General features: G+C 47.4%; 2 protein-coding genes and 10 non-coding genes across 12 annotated transcripts, besides 24 other annotated features; all 12 read right to left on the bottom strand.

Annotated features, from left to right (window-relative positions):
- Positions 1-927: 927 nt before the first annotated feature.
- Positions 928-981: a microsatellite.
- Positions 982-1,044: a microsatellite.
- A 40-nt stretch (positions 1,045-1,084) lies between these two features.
- Positions 1,085-1,133: a sequence feature (T-rich).
- Positions 1,134-1,141: 8 nt separating this feature from the next.
- On the bottom strand, positions 1,142-1,275 carry Tb09_SLRNA_0010. Its single transcript, XR_002989650.1, has one exon. It is a non-coding gene; the product is annotated as a spliced leader RNA (transcript).
- A 1,016-nt stretch (positions 1,276-2,291) lies between these two features.
- Positions 2,292-2,343: a microsatellite.
- Positions 2,344-2,406: a microsatellite.
- A 40-nt stretch (positions 2,407-2,446) lies between these two features.
- Positions 2,447-2,495: a sequence feature (T-rich).
- Positions 2,496-2,503: 8 nt separating this feature from the next.
- Tb09_SLRNA_0009 lies at positions 2,504-2,637 on the bottom strand. Its single transcript, XR_002989649.1, has one exon. It is a non-coding gene; the product is annotated as a spliced leader RNA (transcript).
- Positions 2,638-3,652: 1,015 nt separating this feature from the next.
- Positions 3,653-3,810: a microsatellite.
- A 39-nt stretch (positions 3,811-3,849) lies between these two features.
- Positions 3,850-3,903: a sequence feature (T-rich).
- An 8-nt stretch (positions 3,904-3,911) lies between these two features.
- Tb09_SLRNA_0008 lies at positions 3,912-4,045 on the bottom strand. The gene has a single exon (XR_002989648.1). It is a non-coding gene; the product is annotated as a spliced leader RNA (transcript).
- Positions 4,046-5,072: 1,027 nt separating this feature from the next.
- Positions 5,073-5,215: a microsatellite.
- A 39-nt stretch (positions 5,216-5,254) lies between these two features.
- Positions 5,255-5,308: a sequence feature (T-rich).
- Positions 5,309-5,316: 8 nt separating this feature from the next.
- Tb09_SLRNA_0007 lies at positions 5,317-5,450 on the bottom strand. The gene has a single exon (XR_002989647.1). It is a non-coding gene; the product is annotated as a spliced leader RNA (transcript).
- Positions 5,451-6,466: 1,016 nt separating this feature from the next.
- Positions 6,467-6,616: a microsatellite.
- A 39-nt stretch (positions 6,617-6,655) lies between these two features.
- Positions 6,656-6,704: a sequence feature (T-rich).
- Positions 6,705-6,712: 8 nt separating this feature from the next.
- Tb09_SLRNA_0006 lies at positions 6,713-6,846 on the bottom strand. The gene has a single exon (XR_002989646.1). It is a non-coding gene; the product is annotated as a spliced leader RNA (transcript).
- A 1,027-nt stretch (positions 6,847-7,873) lies between these two features.
- Positions 7,874-8,014: a microsatellite.
- A 2-nt stretch (positions 8,015-8,016) lies between these two features.
- Positions 8,017-8,054: a microsatellite.
- Positions 8,055-8,063: 9 nt separating this feature from the next.
- Positions 8,064-8,112: a sequence feature (T-rich).
- Positions 8,113-8,120: 8 nt separating this feature from the next.
- On the bottom strand, positions 8,121-8,254 carry Tb09_SLRNA_0005. Its single transcript, XR_002989645.1, has one exon. It is a non-coding gene; the product is annotated as a spliced leader RNA (transcript).
- A 1,016-nt stretch (positions 8,255-9,270) lies between these two features.
- Positions 9,271-9,328: a microsatellite.
- Positions 9,329-9,395: a microsatellite.
- A 40-nt stretch (positions 9,396-9,435) lies between these two features.
- Positions 9,436-9,489: a sequence feature (T-rich).
- An 8-nt stretch (positions 9,490-9,497) lies between these two features.
- Tb09_SLRNA_0004 lies at positions 9,498-9,631 on the bottom strand. Its single transcript, XR_002989644.1, has one exon. It is a non-coding gene; the product is annotated as a spliced leader RNA (transcript).
- Positions 9,632-10,658: 1,027 nt separating this feature from the next.
- Positions 10,659-10,779: a microsatellite.
- A 39-nt stretch (positions 10,780-10,818) lies between these two features.
- Positions 10,819-10,872: a sequence feature (T-rich).
- Positions 10,873-10,880: 8 nt separating this feature from the next.
- Tb09_SLRNA_0003 lies at positions 10,881-11,014 on the bottom strand. Its single transcript, XR_002989643.1, has one exon. It is a non-coding gene; the product is annotated as a spliced leader RNA (transcript).
- A 1,016-nt stretch (positions 11,015-12,030) lies between these two features.
- Positions 12,031-12,174: a microsatellite.
- A 39-nt stretch (positions 12,175-12,213) lies between these two features.
- Positions 12,214-12,270: a sequence feature (T-rich).
- Positions 12,271-12,278: 8 nt separating this feature from the next.
- Positions 12,279-12,406, bottom strand: Tb09_SLRNA_0002. Its single transcript, XR_002989642.1, has one exon. It is a non-coding gene; the product is annotated as a spliced leader RNA (transcript).
- Positions 12,400-12,425: a sequence feature (AT_rich).
- Positions 12,424-18,765: a repeat region.
- Positions 12,785-14,695, bottom strand: Tb09.211.5015 (SLACS reverse transcriptase, putative; the record flags this gene model as incomplete). The annotated part of the gene is made up of 1 exon (XM_822551.1): positions 12,785-14,695. One exon carries the CDS (start codon positions 14,693-14,695, stop codon positions 12,785-12,787), a length of 1,911 nt encoding a protein of 636 aa, XP_827644.1.
- Positions 14,856-18,206, bottom strand: Tb09.211.5010 (SLACS retrotransposable element; the record flags this gene model as incomplete). Its single annotated transcript, XM_822550.1, has 1 exon — positions 14,856-18,206. The coding sequence occupies one exon, from the start codon at positions 18,204-18,206 to the stop codon at positions 14,856-14,858; it is 3,351 nt and encodes a 1,116-aa protein (XP_827643.1).
- Positions 18,721-18,766, bottom strand: Tb09_SLRNA_0001. The gene has a single exon (XR_002989641.1). It is a non-coding gene; the product is annotated as a spliced leader RNA (transcript).
- Between the last annotated feature and the right edge of the window lie 33 nt (positions 18,767-18,799).

Genomic DNA, 18,799 nt, shown 5'->3' with positions numbered 1-18,799 from the left:
GGTAGACTTATGGGAAACAAAGGGGTCTTGTGCTTAAGGCGTTATGGGGGAGGGGGGCGGAATAAGCGGGGCCGCATATATACTACATGGGGTATAGTGCATAACGGCAACCACCATGTGGGCGGCGACCCGCCGTCTTTTACCAGCGCTCTCTTATTTCTAAAATATTAAATGCTTAATGGTGAATCGCCATCTGCAACAGAACATTAAGGCAATCAACCAACAATAAAAGAAACGCGTTTATGGGGCGCGCCAGGACCAGCCGGCGGCGGCCAGATTTTGGAGGGTGGGCAGGGGGTGATGGGGAGGAGCCAGGGGCGCCTCTGCCGATAAACTTTATATAGAACACAACGGCGACAACAACAACGCAAAGAAGAAGGACGGTTGAGCTGAGTGTAATATAATGCTTAATGGCGGCTAATAACATGAATAGGGGCGCGCAGGCCGGCTTCTTTCGGCTCTGTGGCTGGCCGGCGGTATGCTCGCTGTTATTGCTGCCGCCGTTTATTAGCGGCGGGTGATGATTGGGCGGGGGCCGGCCCCAAAATTGGAAAAGTATATAACATCACGAACTGAACGTGCAGCTGGCATATTGCGGGTATAACCAGGTTAAGAACATCGGCAAAATGAGGCGAAACCCTGAAAGGGGATATTTGGTGTTGCCATGCCGGGGCCCGTCCGCCTGCTCAGTAGGCATGTAGAGGGGCATGCCGACCGCCATTGAAAACGGCGGGCAGCAGACTTTAAAGCGCCTATATGTGTAAGAAAGTGATGTGTAAAATGAAAATGAGTAATTGCAATGGAAAGAGCGACATGAAATTGTCCGACTGCGTAAAAATGAACGGGAGAAACGAGCACGTATAAGCCATGAAAGCGCCCATCAAGAACCCCAACGCGCTTATACAGATATGCAAGAAAACCATAAGCTATAGTATAATTATATTTGCATATATATATATATATATAGATATAGATATAGATATAAACAAACAAATAAATAAATAAACAAATAAATAAATAAAGAAATATATATATATATATATATGAGTGAGTGAGTGTGTGTGAGTGTGTGTGTCAGCATAGCAAATAAAAAAAATCAAAAAAAATAAATAAAAAAAATAAAAAAAATAAAAAGAGTGGAGGTCATCCGACCCCACCTTCCAGATTCCCGCAGTATGCGGCGGGAACCAACAGCACAAATGCGTGTGTTGGCCCAGCTGCTACTGGGAGCTTCTCATACCAATATAGTACAGAAACTGTTCTAATAATAGCGTTAGTTGAAAGCATGGGTGTGTCCCAAAAGTAAGCTGTACAGGCAGTTTTGAGACACTTGCCATATTTTACTGTCGTGCCAGAAACGTGTCGGTAGACTTATGGGAAACAAAGGGGTCTTGTGCTTAAGGCGTTATGGGGGAGGGGGGCGGAATAAGCGGGGCCGCATATATACTACATGGGGTATAGTGCATAACGGCAACCACCATGTGGGCGGCGACCCGCCGTCTTTTACCAGCGCTCTCTTATTTCTAAAATATTAAATGCTTAATGGTGAATCGCCATCTGCAACAGAACATTAAGGCAATCAACCAACAATAAAAGAAACGCGTTTCTGGGGCGCGCCAGGACCAGCCGGCGGCGGCCAGATTTTGGAGGGTGGGCAGGGGGTGATGGGGAGGAGCCAGGGGCGCCTCTGCCGATAAACTTTATATAGAACACAACGGCGACAACAACAACGCAAAGAAGAAGGACGGTTGAGCTGAGTGTAATATAATGCTTAATGGCGGCTAATAACATGAATAGGGGCGCGCAGGCCGGCTTCTTTCGGCTCTGTGGCTGGCCGGCGGTATGCTCGCTGTTATTGCTGCCGCCGTTTATTAGCGGCGGGTGATGATTGGGCGGGGGCCGGCCCCAAAATTGGAAAAGTATATAACATCACGAACTGAACGTGCAGCTGGCATATTGCGGGTATAACCAGGTTAAGAACATCGGCAAAATGAGGCGAAACCCTGAAAGGGGATATTTGGTGTTGCCATGCCGGGGCCCGTCCGCCTGCTCAGTAGGCATGTAGAGGGGCATGCCGACCGCCATTGAAAACGGCGGGCAGCAGACTTTAAAGCGCCTATATGTGTAAGAAAGTGATGTGTAAAATGAAAATGAGTAATTGCAATGGAAAGAGCGACATGAAATTGTCCGACTGCGTAAAAATGAACGGGAGAAACGAGCACGTATAAGCCATGAAAGCGCCCATCAAGAACCCCAACGCGCTTATACAGATATGCAAGAAAACCATAAGCTATAGTATAATTATATTTGCATATATATATATATATAGATATAGATATAGATATAAACAAACAAATAAATAAATAAACAAATAAATAAATAAAGAAATATATATATATATATATATGAGTGAGTGAGTGTGTGTGAGTGTGTGTGTCAGCGTAGCAAATAAAAAAAATCAAAAAAAATAAATAAAAAAAATAAAAAAAATAAAAAGAGTGGAGGTCATCCGACCCCACCTTCCAGATTCCCGCAGTATGCGGCGGGAACCAACAGCACAAATGCGTGTGTTGGCCCAGCTGCTACTGGGAGCTTCTCATACCAATATAGTACAGAAACTGTTCTAATAATAGCGTTAGTTGAAAGCATGGGTGTGTCCCAAAAATAAGCTGTACAGGCAGTTTTGAGACACTTGCCATATTTTACTGTCGTGCCAGAAACGTGTCGGTAGACTTATGGGAAACAAAGGGGTCTTGTGCTTAAGGCGTTATGGGGGAGGGGGGCGGAATAAGCGGGGCCGCATATATACTACATGGGGTATAGTGCATAACGGCAACCACCATGTGGGCGGCGACCCGCCGTCTTTTACCAGCGCTCTCTTATTTCTAAAATATTAAATGCTTAATGGTGAATCGCCATCTGCAACAGAACATTAAGGCAATCAACCAACAATAAAAGAAACGCGTTTCTGGGGCGCGCCAGGACCAGCCGGCGGCGGCCAGATTTTGGAGGGTGGGCAGGGGGTGATGGGGAAGAGCCAGGGGCGCCTCCGCCGATAAACTTTATATAGAACACAACGGCGACAACAACAACGCAAAGAAGAAGGACGGTTGAGCTGAGTGTAATATAATGCTTAATGGCGGCTAATAACATGAATAGGGGCGCGCAGGCCGGCTTCTTTCGGCTCTGTGGCGGCCGGCGGTATGCTCGCTGTTATTGCTGCCGCCGTTTATTAGCGGCGGGTGATGATTGGGCGGGGGCCGGCCCCAAAATTGGAAAAGTATATAACATCACGAACTGAACGTGCAGCTGGCATATTGCGGGTATAACCAGGTTAAGAACATCGGCAAAATGAGGCGAAACCTTGAAAGGGGATATTTGGTGTTGCCATGCCGGGGCCCGTCCGCTTGCTCAGTAGGCATGTAGAGGGGCATGCCGACCGCCATTGAAAACGGCGGGCAGCAGACTTTAAAGCGCCTATATGTGTAAGAAAGTGATGTGTAAAATGAAAATGAGTAATTGCAATGGAAAGAGCGACATGAAATTGTCCGACTGCGTAAAAATGAACGGGAGAAACGAGCACGTATAAGCCATGAAAGCGCCCATCAAGAACCCCAACGCGCTTATACAGATATGCAAGAAAACCATAAGCTATAGTATAATTATATTTGCATATATAGATATATATAGATATAGATAGATATAGATATAGATATAGATATAGATATAGATATAGATATAAACAAACAAATAAATAAATAAACAAATAAATAAATAAAGAAATATATATATATATATATATATATATATGAGTGAGTGAGTGTGTGTGAGTGTGTGTGTCAGCATAGCAAATAAAAAAAATCAAAAAAAATAAATAAATGAAAAAAAATAAAAAAAATAAAAAGAGTGGAGGTCATCCGACCCCACCTTCCAGATTCCCGCAGTATGCGGCGGGAACCAACAGCACAAATGCGTGTGTTGGCCCAGCTGCTACTGGGAGCTTCTCATACCAATATAGTACAGAAACTGTTCTAATAATAGCGTTAGTTGAAAGCATGGGTGTGTCCCAAAAATAAGCTGTACAGGCAGTTTTGAGACACTTGCCATATTTTACTGTCGTGCCAGAAACGTGTCGGTAGACTTATGGGAAACAAAGGGGTCTTGTGCTTAAGGCGTTATGGGGGAGGGGGGCGGAATAAGCGGGGCCGCATATATACTACATGGGGTATAGTGCATAACGGCAACCACCATGTGGGCGGCGACCCGCCGTCTTTTACCAGCGCTCTCTTATTTCTAAAATATTAAATGCTTAATGGTGAATCGCCATCTGCAACAGAACATTAAGGCAATCAACCAACAATAAAAGAAACGCGTTTCTGGGGCGCGCCAGGACCAGCCGGCGGCGGCCAGATTTTGGAGGGTGGGCAGGGGGTGATGGGGAGGAGCCAGGGGCGCCTCTGCCGATAAACTTTATATAGAACACAACGGCGACAACAACAACGCAAAGAAGAAGGACGGTTGAGCTGAGTGTAATATAATGCTTAATGGCGGCTAATAACATGAATAGGGGCGCGCAGGCCGGCTTCTTTCGGCTCTGTGGCTGGCCGGCGGTATGCTCGCTGTTATTGCTGCCGCCGTTTATTAGCGGCGGGTGATGATTGGGCGGGGGCCGGCCCCAAAATTGGAAAAGTATATAACATCACGAACTGAACGTGCAGCTGGCATATTGCGGGTATAACCAGGTTAAGAACATCGGCAAAATGAGGCGAAACCCTGAAAGGGGATATTTGGTGTTGCCATGCCGGGGCCCGTCCGCCTGCTCAGTAGGCATGTAGAGGGGCATGCCGACCGCCATTGAAAACGGCGGGCAGCAGACTTTAAAGCGCCTATATGTGTAAGAAAGTGATGTGTAAAATGAAAATGAGTAATTGCAATGGAAAGAGCGACATGAAATTGTCCGACTGCGTAAAAATGAACGGGAGAAACGAGCACGTATAAGCCATGAAAGCGCCCATCAAGAACCCCAACGCGCTTATACAGATATGCAAGAAAACCATAAGCTATAGTATAATTATATTTGCATATATAGATATATATAGATATAGATATAGATATAGATATAGATATAGATATAAACAAACAAATAAATAAATAAACAAATAAATAAATAAATAAATAAAGAAATATATATATATATATATATATATATATATATGAGTGAGTGAGTGAGTGTGAGTGTGTGTGTCAGCGTAGCAAATAAAAAAAATCAAAAAAAATAAATAAATGAAAAAAAATAAAAAAAATAAAAAGAGTGGAGGTCATCCGACCCCACCTTCCAGATTCCCGCAGTATGCGGCGGGAACCAACAGCACAAATGCGTGTGTTGGCCCAGCTGCTACTGGGAGCTTCTCATACCAATATAGTACAGAAACTGTTCTAATAATAGCGTTAGTTGAAAGCATGGGTGTGTCCCAAAAATAAGCTGTACAGGCAGTTTTGAGACACTTGCCATATTTTACTGTCGTGCCAGAAACGTGTCGGTAGACTTATGGGAAACAAAGGGGTCTTGTGCTTAAGGCGTTATGGGGGAGGGGGGCGGAATAAGCGGGGCCGCATATATACTACATGGGGTATAGTGCATAACGGCAACCACCATGTGGGCGGCGACCCGCCGTCTTTTACCAGCGCTCTCTTATTTCTAAAATATTAAATGCTTAATGGTGAATCGCCATCTGCAACAGAACATTAAGGCAATCAACCAACAATAAAAGAAACGCGTTTCTGGGGCGTGCCAGGACCAGCCGGCGGCGGCCAGATTTTGGAGGGTGGGCAGGGGGTGATGGGGAGGAGCCAGGGGCGCCTCTGCCGATAAACTTTATATAGAACACAACGGCGACAACAACAACGCAAAGAAGAAGGACGGTTGAGCTGAGTGTAATATAATGCTTAATGGCGGCTAATAACATGAATAGGGGCGCGCAGGCCGGCTTCTTTCGGCTCTGTGGCTGGCCGGCGGTATGCTCGCTGTTATTGCTGCCGCCGTTTATTAGCGGCGGGTGATGATTGGGCGGGGGCCGGCCCCAAAATTGGAAAAGTATATAACATCACGAACTGAACGTGCAGCTGGCATATTGCGGGTATAACCAGGTTAAGAACATCGGCAAAATGAGGCGAAACCCTGAAAGGGGATATTTGGTGTTGCCATGCCGGGGCCCGTCCGCCTGCTCAGTAGGCATGTAGAGGGGCATGCCGACCGCCATTGAAAACGGCGGGCAGCAGACTTTAAAGCGCCTATATGTGTAAGAAAGTGATGTGTAAAATGAAAATGAGTAATTGCAATGGAAAGAGCGACATGAAATTGTCCGACTGCGTAAAAATGAACGGGAGAAACGAGCACGTATAAGCCATGAAAGCACCCATCAAGAACCCCAACGCGCTTATACAGATATGCAAGAAAACCATAAGCTATAGTATAATTATATTTGCATATATATATATATATAGATATAGATATAGATATAAACAAACAAATAAATAAATAAACAAATAAATAAATAAAGAAATATATATATATATATATATATATATATATATATATATATATATATATATATATGAGTGAGTGAGTGTGTGTGAGTGTGTGTGTCAGCGTAGCAAATAAAAAAAATCAAAAAAAATAAATAAAAAAAATAAAAAAAATAAAAAGAGTAGAGGTCATCCGACCCCACCTTCCAGATTCCCGCAGTATGCGGCGGGAACCAACAGCACAAATGCGTGTGTTGGCCCAGCTGCTGCTGGGAGCTTCTCATACCAATATAGTACAGAAACTGTTCTAATAATAGCGTTAGTTGAAAGCGTGGGTGTGTCCCAAAAATAAGCTGTACAGGCAGTTTTGAGACACTTGCCATATTTTACTGTCGTGCCAGAAACGTGTCGGTAGACTTATGGGAAACAAAGGGGTCTTGTGCTTAAGGCGTTATGGGGGAGGGGGGCGGAATAAGCGGGGCCGCATATATACTACATGGGGTATAGTGCATAACGGCAACCACCATGTGGGCGGCGACCCGCCGTCTTTTACCAGCGCTCTCTTATTTCTAAAATATTAAATGCTTAATGGTGAATCGCCATCTGCAACAGAACATTAAGGCAATCAACCAACAATAAAAGAAACGCGTTTCTGGGGCGCGCCAGGACCAGCCGGCGGCGGCCAGATTTTGGAGGGTGGGCAGGGGGTGATGGGGAGGAGCCAGGGGCGCCTCCGCCGATAAACTTTATATAGAACACAACGGCGACAACAACAACGCAAAGAAGAAGGACGGTTGAGCTGAGTGTAATATAATGCTTAATGGCGGCTAATAACGTGAATAGGGGCGCGCAGGCCGGCTTCTTTCGGCTCTGTGGCTGGCCGGCGGTATGCTCGCTGTTATTGCTGCCGCCGTTTATTAGCGGCGGGTGATGATTGGGCGGGGGCCGGCCCCAAAATTGGAAAAGTATATAACATCACGAACTGAACGTGCAGCTGGCATATTGCGGGTATAACCAGGTTAAGAACATCGGCAAAATGAGGCGAAACCCTGAAAGGGGATATTTGGTGTTGCCATGCCGGGGCCCGTCCGCCTGCTCAGTAGGCATGTAGAGGGGCATGCCGACCGCCATTGAAAACGGCGGGCAGCAGACTTTAAAGCGCCTATATGTGTAAGAAAGTGATGTGTAAAATGAAAATGAGTAATTGCAATGGAAAGAGCGACATGAAATTGTCCGACTGCGTAAAAATGAACGGGAGAAACGAGCACGTATAAGCCATGAAAGCGCCCATCAAGAACCCCAACGCGCTTATACAGATATGCAAGAAAACCATAAGCTATAGTATAATTATATTTGCATAAATAGATATATATAGATATAGATATAGATATAGATATAGATATAGATATAGATATAGATATAGATATAAACAAACAAATAAATAAATAAACAAATAAATAAATAAAGAAATATATATATATATATATATGAGTGAGTGAGTGTGTGTGAGTGTGTGTGAGTGTGTGTGTCAGCATAGCAAATAAAAAAAATCAAAAAAAATAAATAAAAAAAATAAAAAAAATAAAAAGAGTGGAGGTCATCCGACCCCACCTTCCAGATTCCCGCAGTATGCGGCGGGAACCAACAGCACAAATGCGTGTGTTGGCCCAGCTGCTACTGGGAGCTTCTCATACCAATATAGTACAGAAACTGTTCTAATAATAGCGTTAGTTGAAAGCATGGGTGTGTCCCAAAAGTAAGCTGTACAGGCAGTTTTGAGACACTTGCCATATTTTACTGTCGTGCCAGAAACGTGTCGGTAGACTTATGGGAAACAAAGGGGTCTTGTGCTTAAGGCGTTATGGGGGAGGGGGGCGGAATAAGCGGGGCCGCATATATACTACATGGGGTATAGTGCATAACGGCAACCACCATGTGGGCGGCGACCCGCCGTCTTTTACCAGCGCTCTCTTATTTCTAAAATATTAAATGCTTAATGGTGAATCGCCATCTGCAACAGAACATTAAGGCAATCAACCAACAATAAAAGAAACGCGTTTCTGGGGCGCGCCAGGACCAGCCGGCGGCGGCCAGATTTTGGAGGGTGGGCAGGGGGTGATGGGGAGGAGCCAGGGGCGCCTCTGCCGATAAACTTTATATAGAACACAACGGCGACAACAACAACGCAAAGAAGAAGGACGGTTGAGCTGAGTGTAATATAATGCTTAATGGCGGCTAATAACATGAATAGGGGCGCGCAGGCCGGCTTCTTTCGGCTCTGTGGCTGGCCGGCGGTATGCTCGCTGTTATTGCTGCCGCCGTTTATTAGCGGCGGGTGATGATTGGGCGGGGGCCGGCCCCAAAATTGGAAAAGTATATAACATCACGAACTGAACGTGCAGCTGGCATATTGCGGGTATAACCAGGTTAAGAACATCGGCAAAATGAGGCGAAACCCTGAAAGGGGATATTTGGTGTTGCCATGCCGGGGCCCGTCCGCCTGCTCAGTAGGCATGTAGAGGGGCATGCCGACCGCCATTGAAAACGGCGGGCAGCAGACTTTAAAGCGCCTATATGTGTAAGAAAGTGATGTGTAAAATGAAAATGAGTAATTGCAATGGAAAGAGCGACATGAAATTGTCCGACTGCGTAAAAATGAACGGGAGAAACGAGCACGTATAAGCCATGAAAGCGCCCATCAAGAACCCCAACGCGCTTATACAGATATGCAAGAAAACCATAAGCTATAGTATAATTATATTTGCATATATAGATATATATAGATATAGATATAGATATAGATATAAACAAACAAATAAATAAATAAACAAATAAATAAATAAATAAATATATATATATATATATATATATGAGTGAGTGAGTGTGTGTGAGTGTGTGTGTCAGCATAGCAAATAAAAAAAATCAAAAAAAATAAATAAATGAAAAAAAATAAAAAAAATAAAAAGAGTGGAGGTCATCCGACCCCACCTTCCAGATTCCCGCAGTATGCGGCGGGAACCAACAGCACAAATGCGTGTGTTGGCCCAGCTGCTACTGGGAGCTTCTCATACCAATATAGTACAGAAACTGTTCTAATAATAGCGTTAGTTGAAAGCATGGGTGTGTCCCAAAAATAAGCTGTACAGGCAGTTTTGAGACACTTGCCATATTTTACTGTCGTGCCAGAAACGTGTCGGTAGACTTATGGGAAACAAAGGGGTCTTGTGCTTAAGGCGTTATGGGGGAGGGGGGCGGAATAAGCGGGGCCGCATATATACTACATGGGGTATAGTGCATAACGGCAACCACCATGTGGGCGGCGACCCGCCGTCTTTTACCAGCGCTCTCTTATTTCTAAAATATTAAATGCTTAATGGTGAATCGCCATCTGCAACAGAACATTAAGGCAATCAACCAACAATAAAAGAAACGCGTTTCTGGGGCGCGCCAGGACCAGCCGGCGGCGGCCAGATTTTGGAGGGTGGGCAGGGGGTGATGGGGAGGAGCCAGGGGCGCCTCTGCCGATAAACTTTATATAGAACACAACGGCGACAACAACAACGCAAAGAAGAAGGACGGTTGAGCTGAGTGTAATATAATGCTTAATGGCGGCTAATAACATGAATAGGGGCGCGCAGGCCGGCTTCTTTCGGCTCTGTGGCTGGCCGGCGGTATGCTCGCTGTTATTGCTGCCGCCGTTTATTATCGGCGGGTGATGATTGGGCGGGGGCCGGCCCCAAAATTGGAAAAGTATATAACATCACGAACTGAACGTGCAGCTGGCATATTGCGGGTATAACCAGGTTAAGAACATCGGCAAAATGAGGCGAAACCCTGAAAGGGGATATTTGGTGTTGCCATGCCGGGGCCCGTCCGCCTGCTCAGTAGGCATGTAGAGGGGCATGCCGACCGCCATTGAAAACGGCGGGCAGCAGACTTTAAAGCGCCTATATGTGTAAGAAAGTGATGTGTAAAATGAAAATGAGTAATTGCAATGGAAAGAGCGACATGAAATTGTCCGACTGCGTAAAAATGAACGGGAGAAACGAGCACGTATAAGCCATGAAAGCGCCCATCAAGAACCCCAACGCGCTTATACAGATATGCAAGAAAACCATAAGCTATAGTATAATTATATTTGCATATATAGATATATATAGATATAGATATAGATATAGATATAAACAAACAAATAAATAAATAAACAAATAAATAAATAAATAAATATATATATATATATATATATATATATATGAGTGAGTGAGTGTGTGTGAGTGTGTGTGTCAGCATAGCAAATAAAAAAAATCAAAAAAAATAAATAAATGAAAAAAAATAAAAAAAATAAAAAGAGTGGAGGTCATCCGACCCCACCTTCCAGATTCCCGCAGTATGCGGCGGGAACCAACAGCACAAATGCGTGTGTTGGCCCAGCTGCTACTGGGAGCTTGTCATACCAATATAGTACAGAAACTGTTCTAATAATAGCGTTAGTTGAAAGCATGGGTGTGTCCCAAAAATAAGCTGTACAGGCAGTTTTGAGACACTTGCCATATTTTACTGTCGTGCCAGAAACGTGTCGGTAGACTTATGGGAAACAAAGGGGTCTTGTGCTTAAGGCGTTATGGGGGAGGGGGGCGGAATAAGCGGGGCCGCATATATACTACATGGGGTATAGTGCATAACGGCAACCACCATGTGGGCGGCGACCCGCCGTCTTTTACCAGCGCTCTCTTATTTCTAAAATATTAAATGCTTAATGGTGAATCGCCATCTGCAACAGAACATTAAGGCAATCAACCAACAATAAAAGAAACGCGTTTATGGGGCGCGCCAGGACCAGCCGGCGGCGGCCAGATTTTGGAGGGTGGGCAGGGGGTGATGGGGAGGAGCCAGGGGCGCCTCCGCCGATAAACTTTATATAGAACTCAACGGCGACAACAACAACGCAAAGAAGAAGGACGGTTGAGCTGAGTGTAATATAATGCTTAATGGCGGCTAATAACATGAATAGGGGCGCGCAGGCCGGCTTCTTTCGGCTCTGTGGCTGGCCGGCGGTATGCTCGCTGTTATTGCTGCCGCCGTTTATTAGCGGCGGGTGATGATTGGGCGGGGGCCGGCCCCAAAATTGGAAAAGTATATAACATCACGAACTGAACGTGCAGCTGGCATATTGCGGGTATAACCAGGTTAAGAACATCGGCAAAATGAGGCGAAACCCTGAAAGGGGATATTTGGTGTTGCCATGCCGGGGCCCGTCCGCCTGCTCAGTAGGCATGTAGAGGGGCATGCCGACCGCCATTGAAAACGGCGGGCAGCAGACTTTAAAGCGCCTATATGTGTAAGAAAGTGATGTGTAAAATGAAAATGAGTAATTGCAATGGAAAGAGCGACATGAAATTGTCCGACTGCGTAAAAATGAACGGGAGAAACGAGCACGTATAAGCCATGAAAGCGCCCATCAAGAACCCCAACGCGCTTATACAGATATGCAAGAAAACCATAAGCTATAGTATAATTATATTTGCATATATAGATATATATAGATATAGATATAGATATAGATATAGATATATAAACAAACAAATAAATAAATAAACAAATAAATAAATAAAGAAATATATATATATATATATATATATATATATATATGAGTGAGTGAGTGTGTGTGAGTGTGTGTGTCAGCGTAGCAAATAAAAAAAATAAATAAATCAAAAAAAATAAATAAAAAAAATAAAAAAAATAAAAAGAGTGGAGGTCATCCGACCCCACCTTCCAGATTCCCGCAGTATGCGGCGGGAACCAACAGCACAAATGCGTGTGTTGGCCCAGCTGCTACTGGGAGCTTCTCATACCAATATAGTACAGAAACTGTTCTAATAATTTTTTTTTTTTTTTTTTAACTGCCCCGACCTCCGCAGTTAAACGTGATCACCCTTTGTTGATCTCCGAAACCTCATCCGATTTTCACGGAACATGCAGTGTAACCTTTTTCAGGTTACGTGGTCTTTAATGGACCGGATAATCCTATCTCTTTATTATTATTTTATTGCCCTATATGGAAAGAGATTTTCTCCCATCGGGCTTATGGGAGAGCCCGCACAACCGAAAAAAGAGACCTACTCGGTCGATTGGGGGAGAGGGATCCCCTGTTGGCAATGATTTTGTTAGCTAATTACCTTCCCTTTCTTCAGGGGGTTGTTTTTATTTTATTGCTATTACTACTCTACATCTGGATATTGGTAATCCCAGTGATCTGGAACTACCGAAGTGTCTCTCCCCGGGCATGTGCCGCACTGTAAACGTGAACATTCCCGCGGAGGACGGCTGCCGCCACATCCGCAGTTATCCCGTCGAATGCGGTGGTTACCGTAAGTCGGTGGTCCTGGCCCCGGAGGACGCGGCGAAGCCAGTCACGACTTTTGCCGAAAATAGCACCGTTTGTAAGGATAACAAATGGTGCGAAGGCCAGTCCATTTTGTATCGCCCAGTAGCTGTACTTGCGCTCCTTTTCCTGGAAGCGCACCAATGCGGCTTTCATTGGATCTGCCGCAGCTACTGAGCGCTGACCTTGGGCGGTGTTTCCGACGGTCACGCGCCCTGGATACGTCACCGTGATGTCCGTCACCGCGTACGTATCCAACCCCGCAATGAGGATGTCCGGCCTCCTCTTGCTCACCTCATTTAGGCGTGGTTCCGTCGCGCACTGGAACCCACAGAGGCGAAGGCCGTTTGCGAACACGCTGTTAATGATGTCGTGTCGCATCTGCCTGGGTTTATTGTGCACTTTGGTGCACGTGTGGATGTGGTGATTGCTCGCGTCTTCACCACATAGGCATTTGACCCCCTCCGGTAGTACCCTCACAAGTAAACGTTCCCGCAGGTACACTCCGAAAGTGGCATCGTCCAGCCTCACCTGAGCATCCGTGAGGGGCCTGCCAGCTCCGGCGGCGGTATTGGCTGTAAAGACTTGACGATCAGCACCCCCAAGGGTGGCGTAGAGGTCGTCTTGCTGTCTTTGGTCAGCCTCCTCCGTCTTCCTCTGCTGGAGACCTTTCTCTCCGGCGCACTGGTGGGCGTACTCTGCCACTTGGGCCATCCGCCTAATTCCACAGCCGCCCATGCTCACGGGCAGCGCCGCTATATTCCGGGCCCTTTCGGTCATGGGTTGCCCGAGAATATGCTCCATTACCTGGGTGGTCCTCTCATCGAACCAGGAAGCCACCCGGTGTGTGTGTTGCATATCGTGGTTCCGCAACAGGAATGTGATCCTTGGCATTGCCGACATCGCCAGAATCCTCCATCGTGTCCTGTCGTAGAGGGGTAGCTCCACGATTGCCTTGAAGAGGCGGTCTGTTTCCATCGCCTTCTTCTTCACCCCCTCCCGAATCTCCTCGCTCATTGGATCCGGGGCCACGTACGCTCCAAGAACTCGCGCACACGCCTTCACCGCTGTCCCGAAGCCTGTGTCCCCAGTCAGTTCGAGGACCTCGGTTTTGTCTGCATTGTTGACGATTCCGAGTGCTTCCATTGCTTCAGCGGTGGCTGCGCAGACATTTTTCAGCTCTTCCGGGGGTGCCGCTACCGTCACGTCGTCCAGGTACGCGGTAAACTGAGCCTCCGGGAAGGTCTGCTGCAGTCGGCGAAGTGTCGCCAAGGTGCCGATGGAGAATAGCAGGGGGCCAAGTACCATCCCCTGTCTTACACCCCTCGTCGATTCCCACGTATGGCATAATTTGCCATTCTCGTAGAATCCTACCTCCCCTGTGGTTCCAAGGAGGAGGCTGACGAGGCGCCATAGTGGGGACCACGTGCTGTCACCGTACACGGCCTCGAGGATGGCTCGCCTGCTGATGGCATTATACGCGTTCCGACCATCCAGCATGGCAAGGCTGCCTTTAGTTGCAAAGTCTTTTCTAATCTTTGCAATGGCTTCCTCGATGTGGCCTCCCACTCCGAATTGGATCCCGGAGAATTTCTTTTCGGCTGTCTTCATCACCCGGGAGATCGCTATGTGGGATGCGAGCTTCGCCCACACGCTCTCAGCTCCAATCGGTCGGTACTTCCCATTCGGCTTCCGAAGTACCGTTAGGCTCGTTGCTTGGAGGCGGCGTCCCACCTCCATCGAGACATCGGCGTTTATGATGTCCTTTACAACGGCTGCAATCTCCATCTTTAGCGCGGGGTCCAGGGTGAGTGGGTATAATAGTTCTCGCGTCCACCCATCTAACCCTGGCGCCGCGCCCCGTGTCAGTCGCCTACCGATAGTTTTCGCCACTTCCTCAGCGTCGACTGACACGACCCCTGGTTGTTCCACCGGTGGGCGGGGAATATCATGGATATCCTCCTGCGGGTACAGTTCCCCGATTGTTTGAGCCATTTCGGGGCTGTACTCCACCGGTTGAGCCTTTTCGGCTGCGAGGAGCTGGGCTGCCCTCCGTCGCACTGAGGAGGCACAGGGTTTCCACGCGTTTCGCCAGGGATTTCTCCTCCTCCTTCTGGCGGTCCTCCTCTTCCTGGTTATCCTTTCCACGTTGCTGCTGTTGCTCGCGCCTGGCTGTGCGCGTGTGGAGATGATTCCGGACCAGATCAAGGAGCATCACTTGGCGTTGGTGCCGCTCGCCTTGTGATGACGCGGAGTATCCGAGGAGGACCGTGCGGCAGATGTCAAGCCACTGCGGCCACTCCTTTCTGTGAAGGTAGCGTTTCGTAGCTACCTTCTCCCTCCACCAACTTTCCGTCGTCGTGTTGGTGGGCTCCTCTATGTCGCGGGGAGTTATGTACGGGCCCTGCCGCTCGAGGCGTAGCGCTATTCCTTGCTGTGCGCTCGCCTCTGTCGCTTCTCTTTCAGCGGCCCGTTTTCGGCGGATGTTTTCTTTCCGCGGGAGATAGGGTCTGCAATCGTCGGCGTGTGCCTGTTTCGCTCTGTCCGACGTAGGGAGGAGCGTGGCACAAGTCTCGCATCTTACTATCCCCTTACATATAAGCTCCCCCCTCGGGATTTCGCGGACCTCTTCCAGCGAGTGGAACCCGTATATATGGGATTTGGCCTTCTCCCATCTGCGTGGGCCCACGAAACTCGCGGTGCATCCTACGATAGGACACTCCAGTGGTGATGATAACTCCCGTGTTTCGTCGTGGGAGAAAATACTCACCTGATCTGTCGATGTCCTCTCATCCTGTTCCTCCTGTGAGCCGTATGCCCTCCTGCCCCGTGTGTCCACCCATGAGTTTTGCTGTGGACCGGCTTGTGATATCATCAATCGCCGTGGCGTGGGGTTGGGGATACCGAGGAGGTCGTCGTCTTGCTCCTCCTCGTCTAGTACGTCGTATGTTTCTTCTTCTTCACGACGGTACACGCACATGACCACAGTTTTTGGGTCGACAGTGCTCTGGCTCACGGTGCGGCGGACCATACCATCCAGGATATCCCAGCGACGTTTCCTGGTCTGTTGAGGTATTGCCGCTACCACGTGGAACGGTGTTGGTGCGATCACGGCGCCCACGAGTTTGTATGTTGCCGTGCCGTTCCCGTGGGGTAACAGGATCTCGTGGAGGATGCGTTTCAAACCCACCGCTTCGTTCCCCCACGTTCCAATATCGATGACCACCATTTCCCCGAACGTCTTGGAGTGGGTGATCAACGTCGGGGTAGGCCGGTGGGCCATATTCTTCCGTTCCCCCGTGCATACGACCTCCATATCTGTCCAGGAGGTCGTATATGTCTTCGCGAGGATCTGATTCGTCAGCTCGATCGACTCGCATGTGTTGGGGTTTATGGAGATTATCCCCAAATTTTCCCCGGGGTTGGAAGGCCCTTCCATTAGCTCACTTACCCCACAATGCCCGCATTGTCGTGCCGTCGTTGCGGGTGCCTCCAACAGCTGGCGGATCATCTGGTCATGGTGGGCCAGCGCTTCTATCGCAGTGATGGGGGCTGTGGGGAGCTCCAGTCCCAATGCCTGAACGAGCGTTTGGGTAGTCTCCTTGCTCGGGGACTGGTAGCTTCGGCGGATAATAGGGTGGAAATTTTTCTCTTCCTCCATATGTGAGAGGATAGCCACCACCGCCGAAAGTGAGCAGGAGGGACCTGCGAACTGCACCTGATTCCCTGTTGTTGTCAGGGTGTAGGGAATCAGGCGGCCCTCCTGGGGGTGTTGCTGCCTGCAGTGTGTTACTGTTATGGTTTCTTCCGGGTGCGCGAAACCACACACTGGGCAGTGGAACTCCATGTGGGCCTTGAAGCATGTGCTCCACCAACTCTGCCGAACGTGGAGAAAGCGGATGTACATGCTTTCGCGTATCTGTTCCGCATCCTTGAGAAGCTGCTCCACCTGTAGCTCCCAGTGGAAGGGGTTGGCCGCTGCCCCTTTCTTTTCCCCCTGTGCCTTTTTTTGAGCCATGGGTGGTTTACTTGTCACCTTTGGTTTCCTCGGTGCTGCCACCTGTGCCCATGTTCGCATTGTGTGGGGTTGTTCTTCCCCCTTCCCTTGTGTCTTCGTAGGGGCTCTTACTGGTGCTCCCTGCCCTTTGTTAGCGCCGTGGCTCCTCTTGGTTGGGGGCCGACGGGGGAGCTCTTTCCGCTGCTCATGTTCTTTCTTTTTTGGTTGGGGCGTCGCGTGTTTGATGCCCTTAGCCGTTTTCTCAGAGTGCTGCAGCGGGACTCTACTCTGGTTCGACTTCGTGTGGGCTGTTGGGGATTTTCCTTTCCCCAGTTGGCGTAATACGGCCTCAGTCGTTGCCGCAATGAGGGAGGTAAGCCATTTCCCTTCTACCTCACGCGGTGGTCTGCCGTACTTCTTCCGGTTCCCCTCCTTATTTACCGGTTTCGTTTTGAGAGGGGTATGGGCGGCTTTCTTGTGGCTTTGCCCGCCCTCTACTATCCACCAATCACCTTCTTTCCTAAGGTGTTTCCTACAGTTCCGTTGGATGCTTGTGTTGTTGTTTTTCGGTGTCGCGATTTTTCTAATTTGTGGCGCAACTGCCGACGCTACCTGCTTCTGTCCTGGCCACTGCAGGTTCAAAGCCGGAGGAGACACCTTTTTTCCTTCCCCATGGTGCCTTGGGAACCTTGAAATTTTTTGAGATTCAGATGACCTCAAGTTTCTAACCATTTTTTTGCGACCAATTTTTATTTGAGCATTGCAATGGTCTATTGAAATTCGTGAAAATGCACTACTCGGATCTTCGTAGTGATCACTTTTTCGACCAGCTGCAATGTTGGAAATTTGCCTTTTTTCATCAATTTTTGATGTTTTCGGCTTTTTCCCCCTCTCTATATTTCTTGTCGCTTCGTTATGACAATAACCGTTGTTATTGCCTAATTCTACTCGTCCATTCCGTGTAAATGCGCTACGGAAGTCTGCGTAGAAACCATGTGTATCATTTTTGTCGGCCTGCGAAATTTGCTCTTTTTCCTTATTTTTTGAGCATTTTTCTTTTCCAACCGCCCCTATTTTTCTTATGACCTCTTTGTTGCAGTAACCGTTGTTACTCATGCATTGGGCTGGTCGAGCCCTTTCAAATGCGCTACGGAAGTCTTCGTAGCGACAATTTTTTGTGGTCGTCATGTCGATTTGACCACGGTTAATTTTTTCAAAATTTCCATTTTTTGAAAAAATATTAGGTTCGACTGCACCTAATTTTTTGGCGACCTCTTTGTTGCAGTAACCGTTGTTACTCATGCATTGGGCTGGTCGAGCCCTTTCAAATGCGCTACGGAAGTCTTCGTAGCGACAATTTTTTGTGGTCGTTATGTCGATTTGACCACAGTTGATTTTTTCCAAATATTCATTTTCGGGTGACTTTTTGACATCAAACCTCCCGATATTCTGTCCCAAGAAAGAAACTGATCACCTGATTTCTGTAATGGGCTTATTTACCTGAGATTTATCAATTCCGCTACTTTTTTCTACGTGTGCACCGTTTGTACACCTATGTTTTTTCTCTTCGATGTGTACGATTTGGTATATTTCATCTGGGCATAAATTTTCAATTTTTCCTCCGATTTGTCGAAATAGCCCAACTGGCAACACTCCTCTTCTAATTGTGTTTGTGTTTTGGAGGTCCGGGTTCGAACCCCCAAAACAAGACTTTTTTTGGTTTTGAGGTTTTCCTTCCTTTCCTATCGATATCATAAATGCAGCGATTTCTTACTTCTTCCTCTTCCCGAATATTGACCCCAAGTACGGATAATTCCTACTGGGAGCTTCTCATACCAATATAGTACAGAAACTGTTCTAATTTTTTTTTTTAACATGCAAAGGCATGAATCTAA

The sequence above is a fragment of the Trypanosoma brucei genome, chromosome 9 (genome assembly GCF_000002445.2).
Source record: "Trypanosoma brucei brucei TREU927 chromosome 9, whole genome shotgun sequence".
NCBI lineage: Eukaryota > Euglenozoa > Kinetoplastea > Trypanosomatida > Trypanosomatidae > Trypanosoma > Trypanosoma brucei.
This window is presented reverse-complemented; position numbering and strand designations above follow the sequence as displayed.